Source organism: Molossus molossus, unplaced genomic scaffold (genome assembly GCF_014108415.1).
Source record: "Molossus molossus isolate mMolMol1 unplaced genomic scaffold, mMolMol1.p scaffold_m16_p_7, whole genome shotgun sequence".
NCBI classification, from domain to species: domain Eukaryota; kingdom Metazoa; phylum Chordata; class Mammalia; order Chiroptera; family Molossidae; genus Molossus; species Molossus molossus.
The window spans coordinates 29,165,904-29,185,716 of record NW_023425401.1 but is presented as its reverse complement, the minus strand read 5'-3'; the positions used below and the strand labels follow the sequence as shown (position 1 = coordinate 29,185,716).

General features: G+C 38.7%; 1 protein-coding gene across 3 annotated transcripts in view; it reads left to right on the top strand.

Moving 5' to 3' along the window:
* Positions 1–8,599: 8,599 nt before the first annotated feature.
* GLCCI1 (glucocorticoid induced 1) overlaps positions 8,600–19,813 on the top strand; it is a 98,124-nt gene continuing 86,910 nt past the window's right edge. For all 3 annotated transcript variants that reach the window (XM_036247132.1, XM_036247131.1, XM_036247133.1), the window contains exon 1: positions 8,600–9,056. In XM_036247132.1, the coding sequence (XP_036103025.1) occupies positions 8,615–9,056 (442 nt within the window). In that variant the 5' untranslated portion in view covers positions 8,600–8,614. The remainder of the gene's footprint in view (positions 9,057–19,813) is intronic.

Below are 19,813 nucleotides of genomic sequence, written 5' to 3'. Positions count from 1 at the left end.
GGTTTCCTGTGCTTCTCTGTGCCTGTGACAGAGAATGGCCACCCCGTGCACAAGCTTCTGTGTTCATCCAGGTCATGCCCTTAAGAGAAATATGTTGTATTTCTCAATTCCAAATTCCCAGGGGAGAAATTTGATTGGTCCACGTTTGGTCAGTTGTTGAACTCAGGTCAAACCAACCATGGCCCGAGGAACAAGGTTGTTTTGTACAAACACAGCCGTCAGGCACATACCCTTTGTGTGCTGGGGAAGGATTTGTTCTCAGAAGAGGGGGACCTGAGCTGCCAGGTACCCCAAAAGGCTTCCGCCAAGCGTATCTTCTGAGCTGCCAAACTATTTTACCAAGGAGTGCTTCCCTTTGGCCTTTTCTCTTTTGTTTGTTCGTAACTTTTCCCTCCTCCAATAATGTATAATTTCTCAAATTTTTTGCCTTGATCCTCTTTTTCTTTATTTCTTTGTTCTCCCTTGCCAACTTCATTTGTGTCCATGGCTTTAATTACCAAATATACAAGGATAACCCTCAAATCCATATCTTTGCTCTCCTCAACTTCACTGATTTTAAAACTGCCTCCAAAACATTTTTTTTTTGGTATCTATATGAGATTAGGGATGTTAAGTAAACTTACTAAACTTACTGTGGCAATAATCATTTCACAGTAAATGTTGGTCAAGTCATTATATTGTATAACTTAAACATATACTGTGCTGCCCTAGCCCATGTGGTTCAGTGGTTAGAGCACCAGCCAGTACTGCCTAGGGTTCGATTCCCAGTCAAGGGCACGTACTTGGGTTGCAGGTTCATCCCTGGCCCTGGTTGGGGCATGTGTGGGAGGCAACCAATCGATGTGTCTCTCTCACATCAATGATTCTCTCTCCCTCACCCTCCTTCCCTTTCTCTCTTCCACTCTCTCTAAAAAATAAAAATAAATAAATACATGGAAAAAATATCCTCAGGTGGGGATTAACAAAAAACAAAACAACAAAAATATACTGTGCTATATGTTAATGGTACCTCTGTAAAACAAAGAAAAAACTCAAATAGTCTTTGTAGTTTTATTTATTATCTTCTCCCCAAATCTACTCCTTCTCCTGGCTGCCCTGTTCCTATTAAAGCCACTGCTGTCCTCCAGGGCATCCAAGCCTGAAGCTTCAGAGCTGCCTGACCTCCTGCTGTCAAGGTCCATCAGCTGCGAAGGAGGGCCACTCCTGTCTTTTCCTCCTCTCCATGTCCTCTGTCATTCCCCCAATTCTCGTTACCTAAACTCATGTGGACTATTTTCAAAGCCTGATAACTCGTCCTCCCATGTGCAGTCTCCAATCCAGGTTGTAAACTATTCTGGCATTAATCTTCATTAAGCAAAGCTCCACTCATGTTCTCCCCACCCACTCAAGAATCTTCAACAGCTTCTCACTGCATACTCAATGAAGTGCAAATCTTGCCTGGCAATCTCCACGACCTGTCATCAACAGACCAAGACTTATCTTCCATTAGCCATCAGTCAAGGCAGACTCTTGGATCATGGCCTAACACATCCTGTGTATTCCTTTCGGCAAACCTCTTCATTCTCTTCTTCCTGAAGTCTTTCCTCAAAACTTACCTTTCCCTCCCATCCCTTCCATATTACTCTATTTGCATCTCTCCTATGAACAACATATGTTTAGACATGGATTTTCACCTTATTTGTAGGCATATCTTGTTGCCTCTGATAGACAACAATTTACAGAAGTGTGAGAACAAGTATGTCCTACAAAGTATACAATAGTGTACACTATGAAGTCATTTAATAAGTAACTTGGTGTGGACTTAAAGGCCTGATGCCAGTAGTACTGTTGCTGTTAAACTCTCATATAGGTCTATTAGATGTATTGCTGTGGACCTTTTCAATAAGATGCTGAGTAGAACACTGAAAATTGTGTGCTACAGAAAGTTTAAAATAAAACAACTTCTCTCGTTAAGCACTGGTGATGAGTTGATTGAACTTTAAACAACAGTCCCCACAACACATTCACATAGCAAAAAGTAAACACAGGAGGAAATTAACTCATGACACATTTAATCACCCTAAACTCTCATTTAAAAAAATAACACCATGATAATCAAACATACTCTCTTCATAGGACCAATACCATTCTCATATATTGTTGATATCATGTTTGGAATTAACACAAGTGAAATGTCACAGCATGAAAAGAGTTAGAATATTTGCAGTACTTTGGTCCCCACATCTTTAACCTCTGAATGTGTTGGCTTTGTACACTATAGTCTTTTTTTTTTTCCAGATTAGTTTTTATTTTTTTTATTTATATACATATTTTTATATCTTTTATTAATTTATTTTTGTTACAAATGTGCTCCTTTCCCCCCCCCACTGCCCCCCTCCTCCCGATCGCACCCCGGCCCCAGACCCCAGCATTGTTGTCTATGTCCGTGGTTACACATACATGCATATAAGTTCTGTGGTTTATCTCTTCCCTCCCCTCCCCCCTGACCCCCTTCTGAGGTTTGTCAGTCTGCACCCTACTGCTATGCCTCTGAGTCTATTAGTCTTTTAGTTAAATGATAAAAGTCTACTTATGTATCAGCCTAGGGCATAGCCCCTGGCATCACAGCTGGCAACAGGAGTTGCTGTGGAGATGGAGGCTGAGAAACTGGTGGTCCTCATCACTGTCTTCTAGCCGTGTGGAAATAACAGCATGTTTACCATATTTACTCTTTTAATATTTACCAGTTAAAAATAAAACATCCCCTATTACTATTGCTTCTTCTGAACTTCTTTTAGAAACAAATCATGGGAAAAGCTCCTTGATATTGGTCTCAGCAAAGATTCTGTAGATATGACACCCAAAGCACAAGCAACAAAAAGCAAAAACCAGTGAAACTACATCAAACTAAAAAGCCTTCTATGCAGCAAAAGAAATGATCAACAAAAGGAAAAGCTATCCACAGAATAGGAAAAATATTTGCAAAGCACTTATCTGGTAAGGGGTTAATATCCAAAATGTATAAGAAACTCATACAACTCAATAACAAAAAATAAACAATCCAATTTAAAAATTGGTAAAGGATCTGAATAGACTTTTTTTTTCCCCCAAAGAAGATAACCAAATAGTCAACAGGTACATGAAAAGGTGCCCAGCATCACTAATCATCAGGACAATGCAAATCAAAACCACAATGAGATATCACCTCACACTTGTTAGAATGGCTGTTATCAAAAAGACAAGAAATAACATGTGCTGGTGAAAATATGGAGAAAAAGCAACCCTTACATACGGTTGGTAGGAATGTAAACTGATGCAGACATTATGGAAAACAATGTGGAGTGTCTTCAAAAATTAAAACTAGAACTACCATATGATCCAGCAATTTCACTTCAGGTATATATTTGAAGGGAATGAAATCAGTATCTTGAAGAGATATCAGCAACCCCATATTCAGTGCAGCATTATTTACAATAGAAAGGCATATTAACAACCTTCATGTCCATCAATGGATAAATAAAATGTGGTAAATATATACAATGAAATATTATTTAGGCATGAAAAGGAAATCCTGACATTTGTGACAACATGGATGAATCTTGAGAACATTGTGCTAAGTGAATAAATCAGATGGAGAAAGACGAATACTATATAATCTCACATATTATGTGGAATCTAAAAAACTCAAACTCATAGAAACAGAGAAGAGCTTGGTGGTTGCCTGGGGCGGGCAGGAGGGGAGTGGGTAAATGGGTGAAGGTGGCCAAAGGGCACAAACTTCCAATTGTAAGATGAATAATTCATGGTGGCTGTGGTAACAATACTGTGTTGTATATTTGAAAGTTGTTAAGAGAATAGTTTTTAAAAGTTCTCACCACAAAATAATTTTTGTAACTATGTACAGTGATAGATGTGTTAACTAACTTTATTGTGTTCATCATTTTGCACTGTAACCTATATCAACTTATTACTTTATATACCTTAAAATTATACCTTAAAATTATGACTCAATAAAGCTGGGGGGAAAGAAAGCAAAATTTTAATTATTTACATGAAACATGCCTTTCTATTTAATTAAATATAATTTTTTTTTTCAGTTCCTTTATATAGGCCTCTTGAGAATAACTGTTCTTACTAGTGCAATAGAGCTAATTACAAATCAGCAGATGTCACTCCCTAACTGATCCTTCTCAACTGTCCTCTGTCAATTTTAGGTGGTTATTTTTTTTTCTGCAAATTTCAACTGCCTTTTATTCATTACCAATTTCATTTTCCATTTTTAACTTCTGATGAGCTTCCAAAGACTATTATTTTTCACTCTGCGGGTATAAAGACCATAATACGAGATATGCTTTCTTTTTGAATGCCAGCCCCAGTGCAGATATCTGTATGGTTTACAGTAGCCACATGGAACATTTTTCTGCTATGTGGCTATGCCTTTGCAGCAGACATATACCTGTTATTATCATATTTTTTTTCTGATGAAAGGCACCATTTAGTTCATGAGACAAACACTGGATAGAATTGGCTACTCTTTCAACAATACTGAGCAAATACTGATTGTCTACCATGTTCTGAGCACTGTTGTGGAGAGTCAGCAGTTATAAAATAGGCAAAAAGTCTTACCTTCATGGCTCTTATATTCTAGACAGACAGAACAAAAAATCATTATAATATATAATATGTTGCATTTTGCTAGGTGCTCTGGGAAAATAAATAGGGTAGAGAGTAGAGAACACCTAGGAGGTGCTTGCAATTTAAAAAAGGGTTTTCAGAAAAGCTGTCATCGTGAAGGTGGTGACATCTGAGTAAAGACATGATGGAAATGAGAGAGAAAGCCATGTGGATATCTGAGGCAAGAACCTTTCAGGCAGAGGAAACACCTAGTGCAAAGGCGCACGTAGGCTGTCACAAGCAGTAAGACGCTTTACTGTAAGCATCTGCCAGGGACAAAAATTCAGGCAAGGCTTTTTTTGTTGTTGCTATAAAGAATCCACCTACATGAGAGCTTAATCAGCTTAAGATGAACATCAGTGCAGATCTGTTTAGTGTTCTCTCTCAGCCATGACCTCATTGCTAACACTGATGGCCTGGACTGCCTCTTAGATTTGGATGGGCCTTGGATGAACAGCCTGGCAAACCTGGATAAAACTAGAAGAGAGACATTTTAGAAGCTGTGTAGGCCCAATATATGGGGCTGGATATATTAGTCATATGCAGCCAATGATTCCAAGTTTTCATTTAAACCTAAAATATAGTCCATTACCATTTATGAACTAAGTATGTATGGCTACTAAGAACAAAGGTATTTCCTATGCCACCAAACTGTGCTTTCAATGTTGTTGTCTTCTAATCAGGACAACACAGTAAAGTGGTCTTATTAACATTAAGTCTTATGTAGACTTTCCAGAGATCGTTACAATGCACAGAGATAATCGGCACTTGGCCTATCTCACAGCTATCGTAGTAGTGTTACAATGCTCTTCTAAGCCCAGTAATCCACACTTCCTTCTAAGGGGTTTCCAATTTACTGAGAACATTTTCCTAAAGCTTCTATTATACCCCTGGAGATACTTAATAAGAATAAAATATTAAGAACCTAACAAAAGGACATTTGAAAGCAGACACTGGGTTTAGTTTATTTCAGCTCACCATTGATTTGTTAGGAGACTGAATTCCTTACACATGAAAATCGGTACTTATTTCATGAGAATATAGGTTAAGGGACAACAAAGATTTCCTTAGCAATGAGAAGGTAGTTGAACATCTAAATAGGTCATGATGACTTATCAGTATCTGAAAATAGTATTTTGTGATCATACTACAGGGGTTAGCAAAAGTAGATTTACAGTTATAATTAAACAAAACAGAGTCTATTCTTGTATTATTATTTATTAATTATTGTATTATTTTCCATATGAAAAACTGTAAACCTACTTTTGCCCACCCTTGTAGTTCTTTTTGTGGGTCATTTAGATTCACTTCAAATGTCTGATTTAAGTTAGCCATACAGAAAGCCTTTAAAATATGGCCAGGTATGTTGTTTTAAATCCAAATCAAGTATTGATCATTAGGACTGTGACTTCATAAAAATTTAGAATTATTGTAATCTAATGTGTTAAGGTTGTGCCATACTTATATTTAGCAGTGGCCAGAGATAACATTTCTATAATGAAACTATGCTGTAATCAAATCAACAACTTGGAAATTTACCAGATTTTTTTTTTTTTTTACCTTTACATCTGTCAAATTTTTTGTTCATGATATACTGAAAAAAATCATTGGAAAGAAGCAAACCATTTATCATTTTTTTCTCAAGAAAGACTGCAATCTCCTAATTAATGAGGAATCTTTTATTTTAGATGAAAAGAGTATCACAATAGGTCAATTATACCAAGTTTGAGAGAGTAAAGTCTTTCCCCTGTTTATAATTAAAATATACTATTATGGAAAGCAAAATATGTATATACATATATCTATATAAATGTGCGTGCGTGTGTGTGTGTGTGTGTGTGTGTGTAATGGGCTGTCTTCACTTGTAAATTTCTTTTGAACTAATGGGAACTTATCTCACAGATGAGATTTGTGATCTGCTAAAAATACCCTACAAAAATGATATACTCCACAGTTTAAGCTGTGATGTGCTAGAGCAGAGGGCTTACTCACAAACTCAAGTTAGTCCCCCTGGGTTAGATTCTTAGCTCCCCACTTACTAGCTGAGTAATCTCAAGCAAGACATTAAGCCATTTTGTGCCTCAGCTGAGAACATGGTGGGGCTAATAAGTGTCTACTGTGGATTATAGGAGGACTGAATGAGTTAACACATAAAACATTCTTAGAACAGTGACTGGCACATGGTCAATGTTCAATAGATGTTAATTATTCTAGCGTGCAATTAAGTGAGGAGCTATCACTAGTCTTAATAGGATGAGGTATTGGATGCAATTCTAGCATTTACATTAGGTTTGTTTCAACCACTTTTTATAGAACCAAGTATGGTTTCTGGGCTGCGAGCTCAAGGAAGCAGAGAAGGATGGCTCCTCTAAGTGAAACTGACCCCTGCGCATAAAGTGCCTGAAATCAGAGGAAGCTTGTCAGTGTGGGCAGACACAAGGGTAGACCAATGTGACTTCCCACTTCTCTCTCTCTTTTTTTTTTATCTCAAGGAAATTAATAGAGGGTACTAATGTAGAGCCTTAAATTAATTGTTCCTGCTTAATTAAGGTTTAAAACCTTGGCTTATTGTAGAGTAAACTTAGGTTTTTGATACTCATCCAAAATCTTTGTATCTCTTCAGTTTCATTGCAGAATTAAAACTATATTTACTACAGTGGATTGTTACATTAAGTCTGGTATTTCTTTCTTCCAAGAGGCCATCTGCTTCAGGAGAAAGGCAACAGGGTGCTCTCCATTAATATATCTAACTGATGGTGTAATTCCTTGTTGACCCTGGCAATTCAGAGTTATTGTCTCGGAACATAAGATCTGATCATCTCATTTCACTGCAGAACTACAAATGTGAAGATAGGCTGTGGAAGTATCAGCCCATTGTTCAACCCAGCATCCAGAAACTGCTGTTTCTTTTGATCAATTAGTCTACTCGCCACGAAAACTCAGATTACTAAAATGAGAGGGAAAGGATCGATTCTTCTGGTTCCAACTCCAAAATATCCTACCAGAACAGGTGTACATGCAAAGTAAAGTTTGCCTTAAGTGTACTCAAGTTGTACAATCGGCCCCGGGAGGGTGGAGCCCTCGCAACCTGCTTACCGGGGTGTGCATGTGTCTGTGGGTGTCGGGGCACGCGCAGACACACAGGGACCCACTTTCCTAGGGCAGCCCAATCAAAGTCTCTCTCTCACCTCAAAGGCTGTCAACTCTCACGCCCCTCCCTGCGCGTTCAGCCCCCTCCTCACTCTTCCACCCTTCACGCCCCGCCTTCAAAGTACAACTGAGCACTTTCATTGATAGGTGCTCCTCTCACTCCTAGGCTGGAACCAATCACTCGCATTCTGGCGGAGAGCGGAGGAGCCAATGGCAATGTTCGTTGCGGCAGCTGCCGGGTCCCGAGCACGGGGAGGCGGCGCCGGGGGCGGGGTGCGGGTGGGGGAATTAGTTGCCATTTGGAGTGAGGAGCGGGCAGAGACGGCGGCGGCGGCGTTTGCGGTGGCGCGGGCTCCCGGGAGCACCAGATACCTCAGGGCCCTTACTCCCTACCCGGTCCCCAGAAGCAGAAGTCCCGGCCCTCCCTGCAGCTGCGGGGCTCTCCCGAGCGTGCAGCCCCGCCTGGCTGCGAGCGGCCCCCGGACGGTTGCCTCTCTCCCCTGTCAGCGCGATGCCCGGGTCGGCGGCGGCTTCGGGCTCCTCGCGGCTCCGGCCGTGACCGCCACACCGAGCCCGACCGGGCGGTTGGGGCCGTTGGACGTTTGTTTTCGCAGCCTTCCCCTCCCCCTCGCCAAGGCGGAGGGGGTGCGCGTTGGGAAGGGGGAGCCGAGAGACTCCTCCCCCTCCCGATACCCCCGCCCCTCCCCCTTACACACTCGCACGCACTATCGCGCCGGCTCCCACACGCTCGCGCGCCTCCCGCTCCGCGCCTCCGTGTCGGCTGGCGTCGTCCAGGGCCCGTGGAGCCACCATGTCCACTGCCTCCTCCTCCTCCAGTTCCTCCCAGACCCCTCATCCCCCGCCGCAGAGGATGCGGCGCAGCGCCGCGGGCTCCCCGCCCGCCGCCCCCGCCGCGGGGAGTGGGAACGGTGCGGGCGGCGGCTTGGGCTGCGCCCCGGCTGCGGGAGCCGGCCGGCTGCTGCAGCCCATCCGCGCCACGGTTCCCTATCAGCTCCTGCGGGGCAGCCAGCACAGTCCCACGCGCCCGCCCGCCGCCGCCGCCGCCTCGCTGGGCAGCCTCTCGGGGCCCGGCGCGGCCCGCGGCCCCAGCCCGCCCAGCCCGACGCCGCCGCCGGCCGGGGCCCCGACCGAGCAGGCGCCGCGGGCCAAGGGCCGCCCGAGACGGTCCCCCGAGAGCCACCGGAGGAGCAACTCACCTGAGAGAAGGAGTCCCGGCTCGCCCGTGTGCAGAGGTAGCGAGCCCAACCCTCCCGTCCTCCCGGGCTGCGTCTCCCCGACGGTGCCCTCCGCGGAAACTTCAGCCTCTCCGGGCTTCTCTATGCTAGTGCATTATCGAAGGTGTGAAAGTGGCTTTGGGAATCTCACCCTCTGCGGCCGCTGCGGGGCTTGGAGGAGCGAACTGCGAAGCAACTTTCATTTGACCCTCCTGCCGCCCCTCAGATTTTCTCTTCCATCACTCACCTGCGTGGAAAGGGTTTTCAATTTAAGGAGCTGATGAGCTCACTCATGTGTTGGCTGTTTGTAGCGGTGGCAAGGAGGAGTTGGGCGAAACACTTAAAAAACACGCACACAAACTCTCCAGCAGCCTCTTTGTGCTTTCCTACAAAGTTCCTAATGTCTGTGACTACCGGGATAATTCTTCTTTTCTTTGGAGAGGTGGTGGCATTAGTTGTGATGGAAGATATTTGTGGTAAGGATGTGTAGAGGGGACAGTTTGGGATGTGCAACCGGAACGTAGAGTGTTTTGTTTTGCTCCCCCCACCTTTCGTCTCTGTCTAGTCCTATACATCAGAACAGCACTGCACTGGGAACAGTTCATGCCCAAGTCAACATTTTCACGGTAACATTTGAAGACCTGTTTGTGAAGTGTGCTCAGTTTTCCCTTCCATTTTTAAGTACGCGTAACAGTTCAGTTGAGCTGTTAAAGGATCTCAAGTTTCTTTTTTGTTGGGTGTCAAAGGTAATGGTGAGTTGGTGGATGCTGTCGGCTTCCCTTAAGGTTTTTTCTGTTTTGGTTTGGTTTTGTTTTATGTCTAGGGACACAGTGCATGATCTAGTTGAGTCCTCGGGGAGAAAAGGAAGGTTAGCCAAAACAGGGACTTAAAGCTCATAAGGGAGAGTGGAGTAGCAACTAATATTAGATACCAGGCTAGAGCTACAGATGCTGCTGCTGCCGCCGCCGCTGCCGCCGCTGCCGCCGCTGCCGCCGCCGCCGCTGCTGCTGCTGCTGCTGCATTGTGGAGAGAACAGATCATACTAAGTGGAAAATCTCTGCTTGGAAGGGAAACACTGTGGAGCTCTCTCTCTCTGTACAATGTTTATGTGGTATGTGGAATTTTTTTAATGGAGTTTTCTTGATGAAGGTCTTAGACTTGGGGAAAGTGGTTGTGTTATGATAGATTACAGTTTTGGTGTTTTTGTTTTAATATTTCTGACCTGTAATTAACATGTTGTCAAGGCACTTGTTTTGAGACCACTTGATGGTGAGGCAAGGTAGGACGTAGTGCAGTGGTATGTGTACAGGAGCACCAAGAATTACATCCTGTAATCTGTATGCACCAGGAGGAATTTGCTCCCCCACTCCTCCCCCAGGTCAAGCCAGCTGCTGCAGAAACTGACATCCTCCAGCAAATCCTGAATGAATGAATGAAAACAACGTGATCGCCCTAATAATGACCACCACTGAACACACATCTTTGGCTGTATTTTATAGAAAAGGCCACCATTTTCTAACAGATTAATGCCATATGCAGCTCTCTTGCATATTTTTTAGAGCTATATGAAATTAGAGGTAACAGAATGAAAAGACAGCAGTTACATAAATTTTTGAGTGATTTAGCTTCAACAGTGCATAGATTGAGTTTTGGGATTTTCTTTTAGTTACCAACATAAGAGCCATAAAATAAGCATTCCAGACAGATTGTGTACAGAGCGCTTTGTGGGCAGAGTAAGAGTAGTTTCGGCAATTGCTACAACAATATAATGGCCATCTAGTACCTCCTCCTCTTTTGTTGATAAACACTAACATCTTACAACAGATCATAGTACAACTTGTTTTTCTGCATCCTTCAAAAGCCTTAATTGCTTAGGAATTACATGGTCCATCATCAAGCAGTTTTAATGAAATTTGTGATAAGGCTTAAACTATCCTCTTTGTTGTTGTATGGCACATCCGAGTTTAATGCAGTTTTAATGCAATCATGATGGAAAACACTTCTGAATCTGGTTGTGCAGTAAGTAGACAGATTTTCATCATCAGAGAGCTTGAACTGGGAATGGAAGAGGCTTTTCTGATGTTTTTAACACCAGGTGGTTTTGTCAGTTTCTTACATTGAAGTGATTTTGAATGCAGACTCTTCTGCCCCTGGTCCCCAATTATGTTACCTTTATGTTACTTCTCCACATCTCGCCTGGGTAGAGAGCTACCCAAATTAAAACTGTACAACTATTCTATTCTGTTTACTTATCTATTTGAAATCCTTACTATGAACAGTTGAACAGTTTTTCAAATGGTTATCTACTCAGTTTCTTTGGAATTCTGCAAGGTTCTGACTTGAGTGGATTTTAGTCTCCACAGGTCAAGGCTCCTGCCGCTGCCTCTGCTGCTGCAGACACTGACATCACTATACTGCATGAATGAAAAACAACAACGTGCTCCATTTCTTGCTCTCCACCTCCTTCCTTTACTGCACACTGTTCTGATATGTGTTTGTGTTTGTGTATGTGTGTTTAGATGGTGTTATGCTGGGTATGAAACTACATTTAAAAACGTTAAATTAAGTAGACGATGTCCCAATATGTATTTACTATAGCGGCATGTTGTTTACAAAAAGCTTTAAGTGCTATGAGCATTTGGACTAGAGGTGACATAACTGAGCATTCAGTGTTTTTTTATCTGGGCTAATGGTTATGGAAGAAAATATCTTTAAATATTTTTTTGAAATTGTTTTGCCAGGAACAAATTATGAAACAACATCATTTCTAAACATGTTAGCTCATTATTATCTCCCTCTTAAACATTCATAATATGCATATTTATAGGGTTAAGGCTAGAGTAATAAAAAAATGGTATTTAGATTATTTCATAAGACTGAGAAAAAGTTGAATTCTTTAAATAGGTGCATTCAATTTTAATATATTAGTTTATAAAACCCAGCAAGAAGATAGTAATTTCCTTTATTTTTATAGCTGTTTTAGGCAATTTAAATGGGTATTATAACAGATACATAAATCTCCAAATACATCTTGCTTCTACAGAGAAATGGGGTTTTACGAATTGAAACTATCTTGTTTATGCATGTAAATAATATTTTTGTATTTTCAAAATTTCTTTTGTATTTTCAAACCTTCAAGATTTGTTATTTATATTCATCTCTTTACTTCTACCATTAGCAAAATGTCACCCTCCCCTTGTTTGGTTCTGAAGGGTCTTGAAGGAGTGAATGACAAGCTACTGAATGCATCCTCAGGCTCCCTGTGATGTGTTTGTAATAGATGTAGAATCATAAAGTATTATGCAAATAGTTATTTTTTTGTAATGGTAATACATAAAGTCTACCTTTGAGATAAATAGAACAACAAATGAGAATATAACAGGATGTAGTGTTAAAATTAATGATCATTAAGCTAAAATCAGTGACAACCAAAAGAAAATATAATAAAGTTGCTTCTTTCTGAAACCTAATACAGCAAAACCTATGGATTTAAAAACAGAACAAATACAATTTTTACTGTGCAAGATAGTAGGCAGCAATTGCAAATCCCCTGGTGGTTTTCGTAAAGATTGAACATTAGAGTGAATTATAAATTCTGAAAGATATAAAAACATTTGTATTGGAGTACTCTGGATGGAGAGTACTGCTTTATTAGAGTGCAATTAATCTAGTTAACAAAAATATGGAAGAGCTTGTAATTTATATAGTTTCTGCTATGGAAAATAGCATGCGTTGATTTCTGATTTAACATAACAGATTTTTAGGCCTAGTACTCTAACAGATAACTAACTCTAGAGTGAAATTTGATTAGAATTTTTCATGAGTGTCTTGAGGGCCTTATTGTCTTATACATTAAGAAGTTATGATTATATTTTAAAAGAAAATACTAAGCCAACCAGCATATAATGTTGAATGACTGCATGCAATGTGTGTGTGTCTGTGTGTTTTAATCAATTAATTTGCTTTCAGTTTTTTATATCTTCATTAAATTTCCTTTTACGAGTCATTTTATGCTGTGCTTAGTTTGTGGAATGCCAATATTTTAAATTACTTTTTTCTCTAACTTTTAAAAGATACTCAGACATTCTCTTCCTGTAAAGTTACTTCTCAGGTGAATGTTCTTAGAAATTAAGGTTCTCCTCCTGTCCCCACCTCCCCTTTTAAAATTAATGTTCTTAGATTGCTTGGAGGAACTTATTTCAAAGCTTCCCTATACTTAGAGTGAAAATGGTTAAAGTGTGCCTTTTTTTTTTCCCCCTGAAGTGACAGGTTTCAAATATCTTTTTTGGGAAAGGTTTTCAGCCTTTGAGAACTACACTAAGTATCAACATTCATTATTTATGTATCTAATATTCCTCATCAATTATAGTGCATAAAATTTCTAGATCAGTGGGTGAATAGCAAAATAGTGAATTTATAGAAGTTATTTATTCTTAAACTACTGTCTTTTGTTCAAAGATTATATTCCTTTCAAATAACTATCACCCTAAACATATTGAATATCATGTACCTAAGGTCTTTCAAAGAACCGAGGTCAATTTAGTTCTCTATAAAAGTTTTGTGTGTAAATATTGAACTAAAAATTATTTCATCATTTAAAGTACTTTCTATGGAAGGACATTTCATTTACTACAGTGTACATTTCTTCGGGGATTTAATGCAAATTAGGATTTACGTATTGGGGAAATATTGAAGTTACCAGTAATGGTGTCCTTATGATTATTATTTTGTGGTAATATGGACTAAATGTGGATTAGAAAACGAAGGAGTGATTGGTCTCCATGGCAATAAATAACAATGGAAATAAATAGCAATGTTCATCGATGGCTAATAGGAGAGGGTTTTACTTAAATCTTAAATTTAAAACATTTTTAAAACCTGTTTCATCAAAACTTACACATGTAACTAAAACTTTCACATCTGCTAAAGAGCATATAGTAAAGACTTTGTTATTCCTAATTTTAGTTCAGTCTTTTCTCCAGAGCTTAAAATTCCCAGACACCACCAAGATAGGCTTTTCCACAGCACCTGTCCTAGGTCTGTGCCTGGCCCTGTTGTCTTTTGTCTTCAATATAATAATTTTGGGGCTGGCTGGTATACTGTTTATTTTAACAAGAGGTTGAGCTTATCTATCTGAAGATGGTCTGAAATTGGGTTTGCCAAAAGTGGAGGAAAGAGAGAACACTACTCATCTATTGATACAGAAAGCCTAAGGAACTGATGGATGAGCCAGAAGCCACCTCTCTCTACCCCTCATCTGGACCCCCGGAACTGACTCTACCCATCCAGCTGATTCTAGAAGAATAAGATTTGTGTTTATTTTGAAAAACTATAATGGGTTAGTAGTAATTATGAAGTAAATAAGGATTTTACTTATATTGTAAACAAATAATGGAAAAATACTTTAGTATTTCATTTTAGTAGGAATAACCATGGCAGATACCTTTAAGGAGTGTTGTTTATTTCAAGCGAGTCTACTGAGACAAATATTGGTGTGCAAGTTCATGAATACCTCAGTAACTTCCCCTATATTATGTTGTATCTCTAGTTGTAGGTGGAAAGTAAACATTTGAGTGCTTGCGATATACAAGGCAATAGATACTTCCATTCATTAGGAAAGTGGATTTGAAAAGCAAATCTTTGATTTCAGATTCACTGTTCATTCCACAAGACTGTCCTGTTGCTCCTAATTAAAAAAAATACTCTGATGTTGGTGAATAGTGATTTCTGAGCTAAACAGTTACTAAAGAACAGCTTTTCTATTGTTTCCACAGCACTATTAACACTGTGCTGGAATATGCTTTGACATTTTCAAAATGTCTAAAAATATAAGACCTAGAATGTTGAACTGAAATAGAAAATGGATGGATTGGTCATATTTCTCCATTTGTTTCTTACATAAAAGTGTGAGTGTGTGTGTGAGAGAGAGCGAGAGGGAGAACAAAAGAGGGATCCTTGTTCCTGAGGGCTCAAGAATATGAACTTGATTGTGTTTGGCCTTCCTTACATCTACAATCTGTGCTGTCCTTGGATCGTGTTATGGCAAGCAGAAGTACTTTTCTCCATGAATATTAAAAGATAGTTAGTTATACATGGTAATAAACTGATGAATGATTGAGGAATCATTCACCAAGCAGAAACTCTGGTCTCAAGTGATTGTCCCAGCAACTGGTGCTAGGTTAAATTAGCCCTCCCAAGAGCTAACAGTTACCACTGAATTTGTGCATTTGCACTCTGTATGTTTGTAACTTAATGAAGTGCCACCATGGTGCGCCTTAATGATGACTCACCAAAAATAAGGATTCGTTAAAGAAACTAGTGAAACCCATTATTGCATGGCAAGGTTAGTGTCCAAAATTGTCTTCCAGTTATTGGAATTAAATCTACTAAACATCTGAATGCATTTCATAACAGGAAGGCAGAAACTGCAACAACTTGCTGCCTAGTGTTTCCAAAGATCAAATAAATGCCTATCAACTACTGACAGTAATAGCCCCTTATTTAGCCAGTATGACCACAGCGAGAACTTTTCCGAATAGTCCATAAAGCTAATTTTTACTCTTACATTACTGAAAAGTTAACTATTTGATGAAATATTTTCTAAAATTATACAATCATTTTGTATTATTTTGCAATTAATAATTCATTAAAAATTTTGATGTTTCTCTGGAGCTTTTTTGAGGTACAGTTGACAAATAAAAATTGTGTATATTTATGGTGTACAATGTGATTATTTGATATATGGATAAATTGTGAAATGATTACCACAACCAGGCTAATTAACATGTCAGTCACTTCCCACCGGTACCATTTTTTATGCTGTATGATGAGAGCCCTTAAGAAATACTCTTAGCAAATTTCGGGTGTACGATACAGTATTATTACCTATAGTCACCATGCTGTACATTAGATCCCAGAACTGAATCATCTTATAACTGAAAGTTTGTACTCTTTGACCAAAACTTCCCCATTCCTCTTTCCTGCCAGCCTCTGGCAACTACCATTCTACTTGCTTCTATTATGAGTTTAACTTTTTTAGAGTCTACATATAATAAGATCATATAGTGTTTGTTTTTCTGTATCTGGCTTACTTTAGCACAGTGGCTCCAAGTTTGTCTATGTTGTTACCAATGGCAGGATTTCCTTTTTTAAAAAAATTTTTGTTTTATTGATTTTTAGAGAGAGAGGAAAGGAGAAAGAGAAACATCAATTTGTCATTACACTTATGCAGTCTTTGATTGATTCTTATATGTGCCCTGACCGGAGATTGAGCCCACAACCTTGGCATATGTGGATGACACTCTAACCAACTGAGCTACCCGGCCATGGCCAGGATTTCCCTTTTTTAAGGCTGTATAATACTCCATTGTGTGTGTTTAACACATTTTCTTTTTCCATTCTGCCATCATTGGACACTTAGGTTATTTCCTATCTTTGCTGTTGTGGATAATGCTGCAGTGAAGTTGAGGTGTATATATCTCTTCAAGATACTGATTTCATTTTCCTTCGGAAATATATCCAGAAGTGGGATTGCTGGATCGTATGGTAGTTTTATTTAAGTTTTTGAGGAACCTCCTCCATACTGTTTTCCATTCCCACCAATTTACATTCCCAAAAACAGGGTACAGGGTTACCTTTTCTCCACATCCTTGCAAAACTTTTTGTTGTCTTTTTAATGATAGCCATTCTAACAGGTGGTATCTCTTTATGATTTTAATTTGCATTTCCCTGATAATTAGTGATTCTGATCACCTTTTCATGTATTGACCATTTCTATTTCTTCTTTGAGAAAATGTTTATTTGGATCTTTTGCCAACTTTTAATTGGGTTTTATTGCTATTGAGTTTATGAGTTTCTTATATATATTTTTATATTAATCCCTTACCAGATGTATGGTTTGCAGATATTTCCTCCCATTCCATAGCTTGCCTTTTCATTTTGTTGATTGTTTCTTTTGCTGTGTAGCACTTTTTAGTTTGATGTAGTCCAGTTATTTCTTTTTTATTTTGTTGCTTGTGCTTTTGGTGTCATATCCAAAATGTCACTGCCAAAACCGTTATCAGGGAGCTTTTTCCCTGTATTTTGTTTCAGGAGTTTTATTTTTTTAAGGTCATATATTTAATTATTTAATCCATTTCAAGTTAATTTTGTGTATGGTTATAAGATAAGGGTCCAGTTTCAATCTTTTGCATCTATATATTCAGTTTTCCCAACACTATTTATTGAAGAGACTATCCTTTTCTCATTTTGTATTCTTGACACCTTTGTCAAAAATTAGTTGACTGTATATGAGTGGATTTCTTTCTGGGCTCTCTCTCCTGTTTCATTGGTCTGTGTGTCTGCTTTTGTGCCAGTAATCATTTTGATTACAATAGCATTTTATAGACTAGATGATTTTTAATAAAGTTATCATTTACTGAGATTTTATATCAGCCCTTTGTTTTCAATGGAACCCAATGTAGAGTACTTTTATAATCCCTAACCCCTCTTTGCAGATGAGGAAATGACATTTTGAGAAGTTAAGTAATTTGCCCAAGGTCAGGCAGTATGCACAGAGGGCCCAGAGGGCACTAAGTAAGTTCTGACTTCAGGTGAGCTGCAAGTTACTTTTAGAACCTAGTTAATTATGAGACAGGAAAGCACACACAATGGGTTATCCCATTGCTTATACAGTTAAGTCATGGAAAGGCCTAAAATAGCTGGAGGGGTGGTGTTAAAGAGAAAGTTAAATGGGACTAGACTCCAGGGTCCACAGAACTTAAAATAGTTGCAAGTATTCCCAGTGATTCAAGCCTCAGGTATGCATATAAGAATGTCATAGCACTTCAAAGCCTTATGCCATTAGTAGGCCTTTCTCTTGGTCTTTATGACCTACCACCTTGTTCAGACGGAATGTAGATTTAATTTTTTAAAACTACCTTTCTCTTGCCCTGGCTGGCTTGGCTCAGCATTGGCCCTCGGACTGGAGGGTTGCAGGTTTTATCCCAGGTATGTTTATTAAGATATTAAAAGTGTTGTATAGAGTCTATGTGATAGATGAAGTTTCTCATGATATTTCTTCTGTAATTATAGTTTTCTAGTTGAATACATCTGTTTATAAGTTGAAACTAGTAGGGCTTTTGTTGCTCAGGATCTCATTAGGTCAAAATTTGACTATTCTTATGTCAACCTATGAAGAAATCTTTTCATGAAAATTCAGAAAGATCATAGTAAAAAAATATATATTTTTTATATATTAGCTGGTAATCTTTAAACAAAATACATTCATAATATCTTTGAGAGTTCTGCAACAGTGTCATTTTCTTTTTTCTGAAGTATTTTGAGGTAATCTAATGTGTCACCCTGAAAAGAATCAACCATCCTTTCCCTGCTTAGTCAGATTATTTAAGTGCCTAGATTTAGTTAGCAAACATTGTTAAATGCAGTTTCATTGTTATTGTAAAATTGGGGGATTGGACTATGCTCAGAAATAAGGTTTTGAAAAAGTTACAGTATTCTGTAGTATTTTGATCAGATATCTTTACAAAACTTACATTAAAATTCTATGCATTCTTTACATGCCAAAGTGACTCATTATTAAAAAAACACCTGGCCAGGACCACTGCATTTGTTTACTCTGTCTTTTTGGTTTATACATGGTCAAAGATTAGCGTAGCTTTAATATTAAATTCCAGTGATAACTGTGCATTCATTAAAGAAATGTTTGTTTCAGGCATTATAGTAGTTGTTGGCAGTATATTAGTAAGTAAAAGATGGATTTTTCCCTTTTTCACAAAATAAATATTTATTGAATTCTTACTATGTCTGAGGAACTCTGTGTGAACCATACAGAATACATATTCCAGGTGCAATGGGTGTGCTCACAATTTGTATTTCTTAACAAGGTCAGTTTAAAGTCTGCCAAGAATTGGACCCACTATTTCTTCTGAGCTTTGGACTTCATGTATGAATTATTATTTTCTTTTGTTAACCTTTCTAAGTTAGATTGTGCTTTTTGCTATTCTTTTTGAATAGCAAATACTCTGTTTATATGTGTTTTTCTTTCATTAGATGTTGCTTAGGAGAGCTTCATTCTGTGGCTTCTATAATGTATCTAGGTCTAAGCTATATTGCTGCCTGGATATATTATAAGATTCTGCTATATTTTGGCTTAGGATGATGTCACTGACACTTTCTTCTTTGTGTATGCACACACACACACACACACCCTTTAGAATTCAAAATTTTATTGTTGGATGTGGTTTCTTGTGTAGAAATGTAGTACAATGTAATAAAAACGTTGTGTAGTAATACCTGGACAGTGGTGCCCTGTGTGGCTATTGAAATGAGTAGAACTTGGCTTTGACTTAAATATCTACTATTATTTGATATCTTGGTTGAATGATGACTTGTCTTTATTATACTCTGAATTGACTTGTTTTTAATTTTTATCTATTTGTAGTTTTCACCTTAAAGAGTTATTAGCATTATAGCCTTTAGTATTATTATTTAGTTGTGTTAGTTCATCTTTAGGATAGCTGCCTTTTTCTACTTTATACTAAGCCATGTGGTAAAAAAAATAATGTCTTTATACAGATATTCCTGTTTAATGGAATAAGTGTTACATTAACTCTCATGGTAAAACAGATGTTAGGTGAATCATATTTTCTGGGTTGATTTTTTTTTTTTTTTTTTAGCTTAAATATGGAACACTGAAAAAAGGCTTATAGCCCCTGAATATAACCACATAATAAACCATCTAAAATTACATATAGGGATTTTAGGAAGTAGGAATG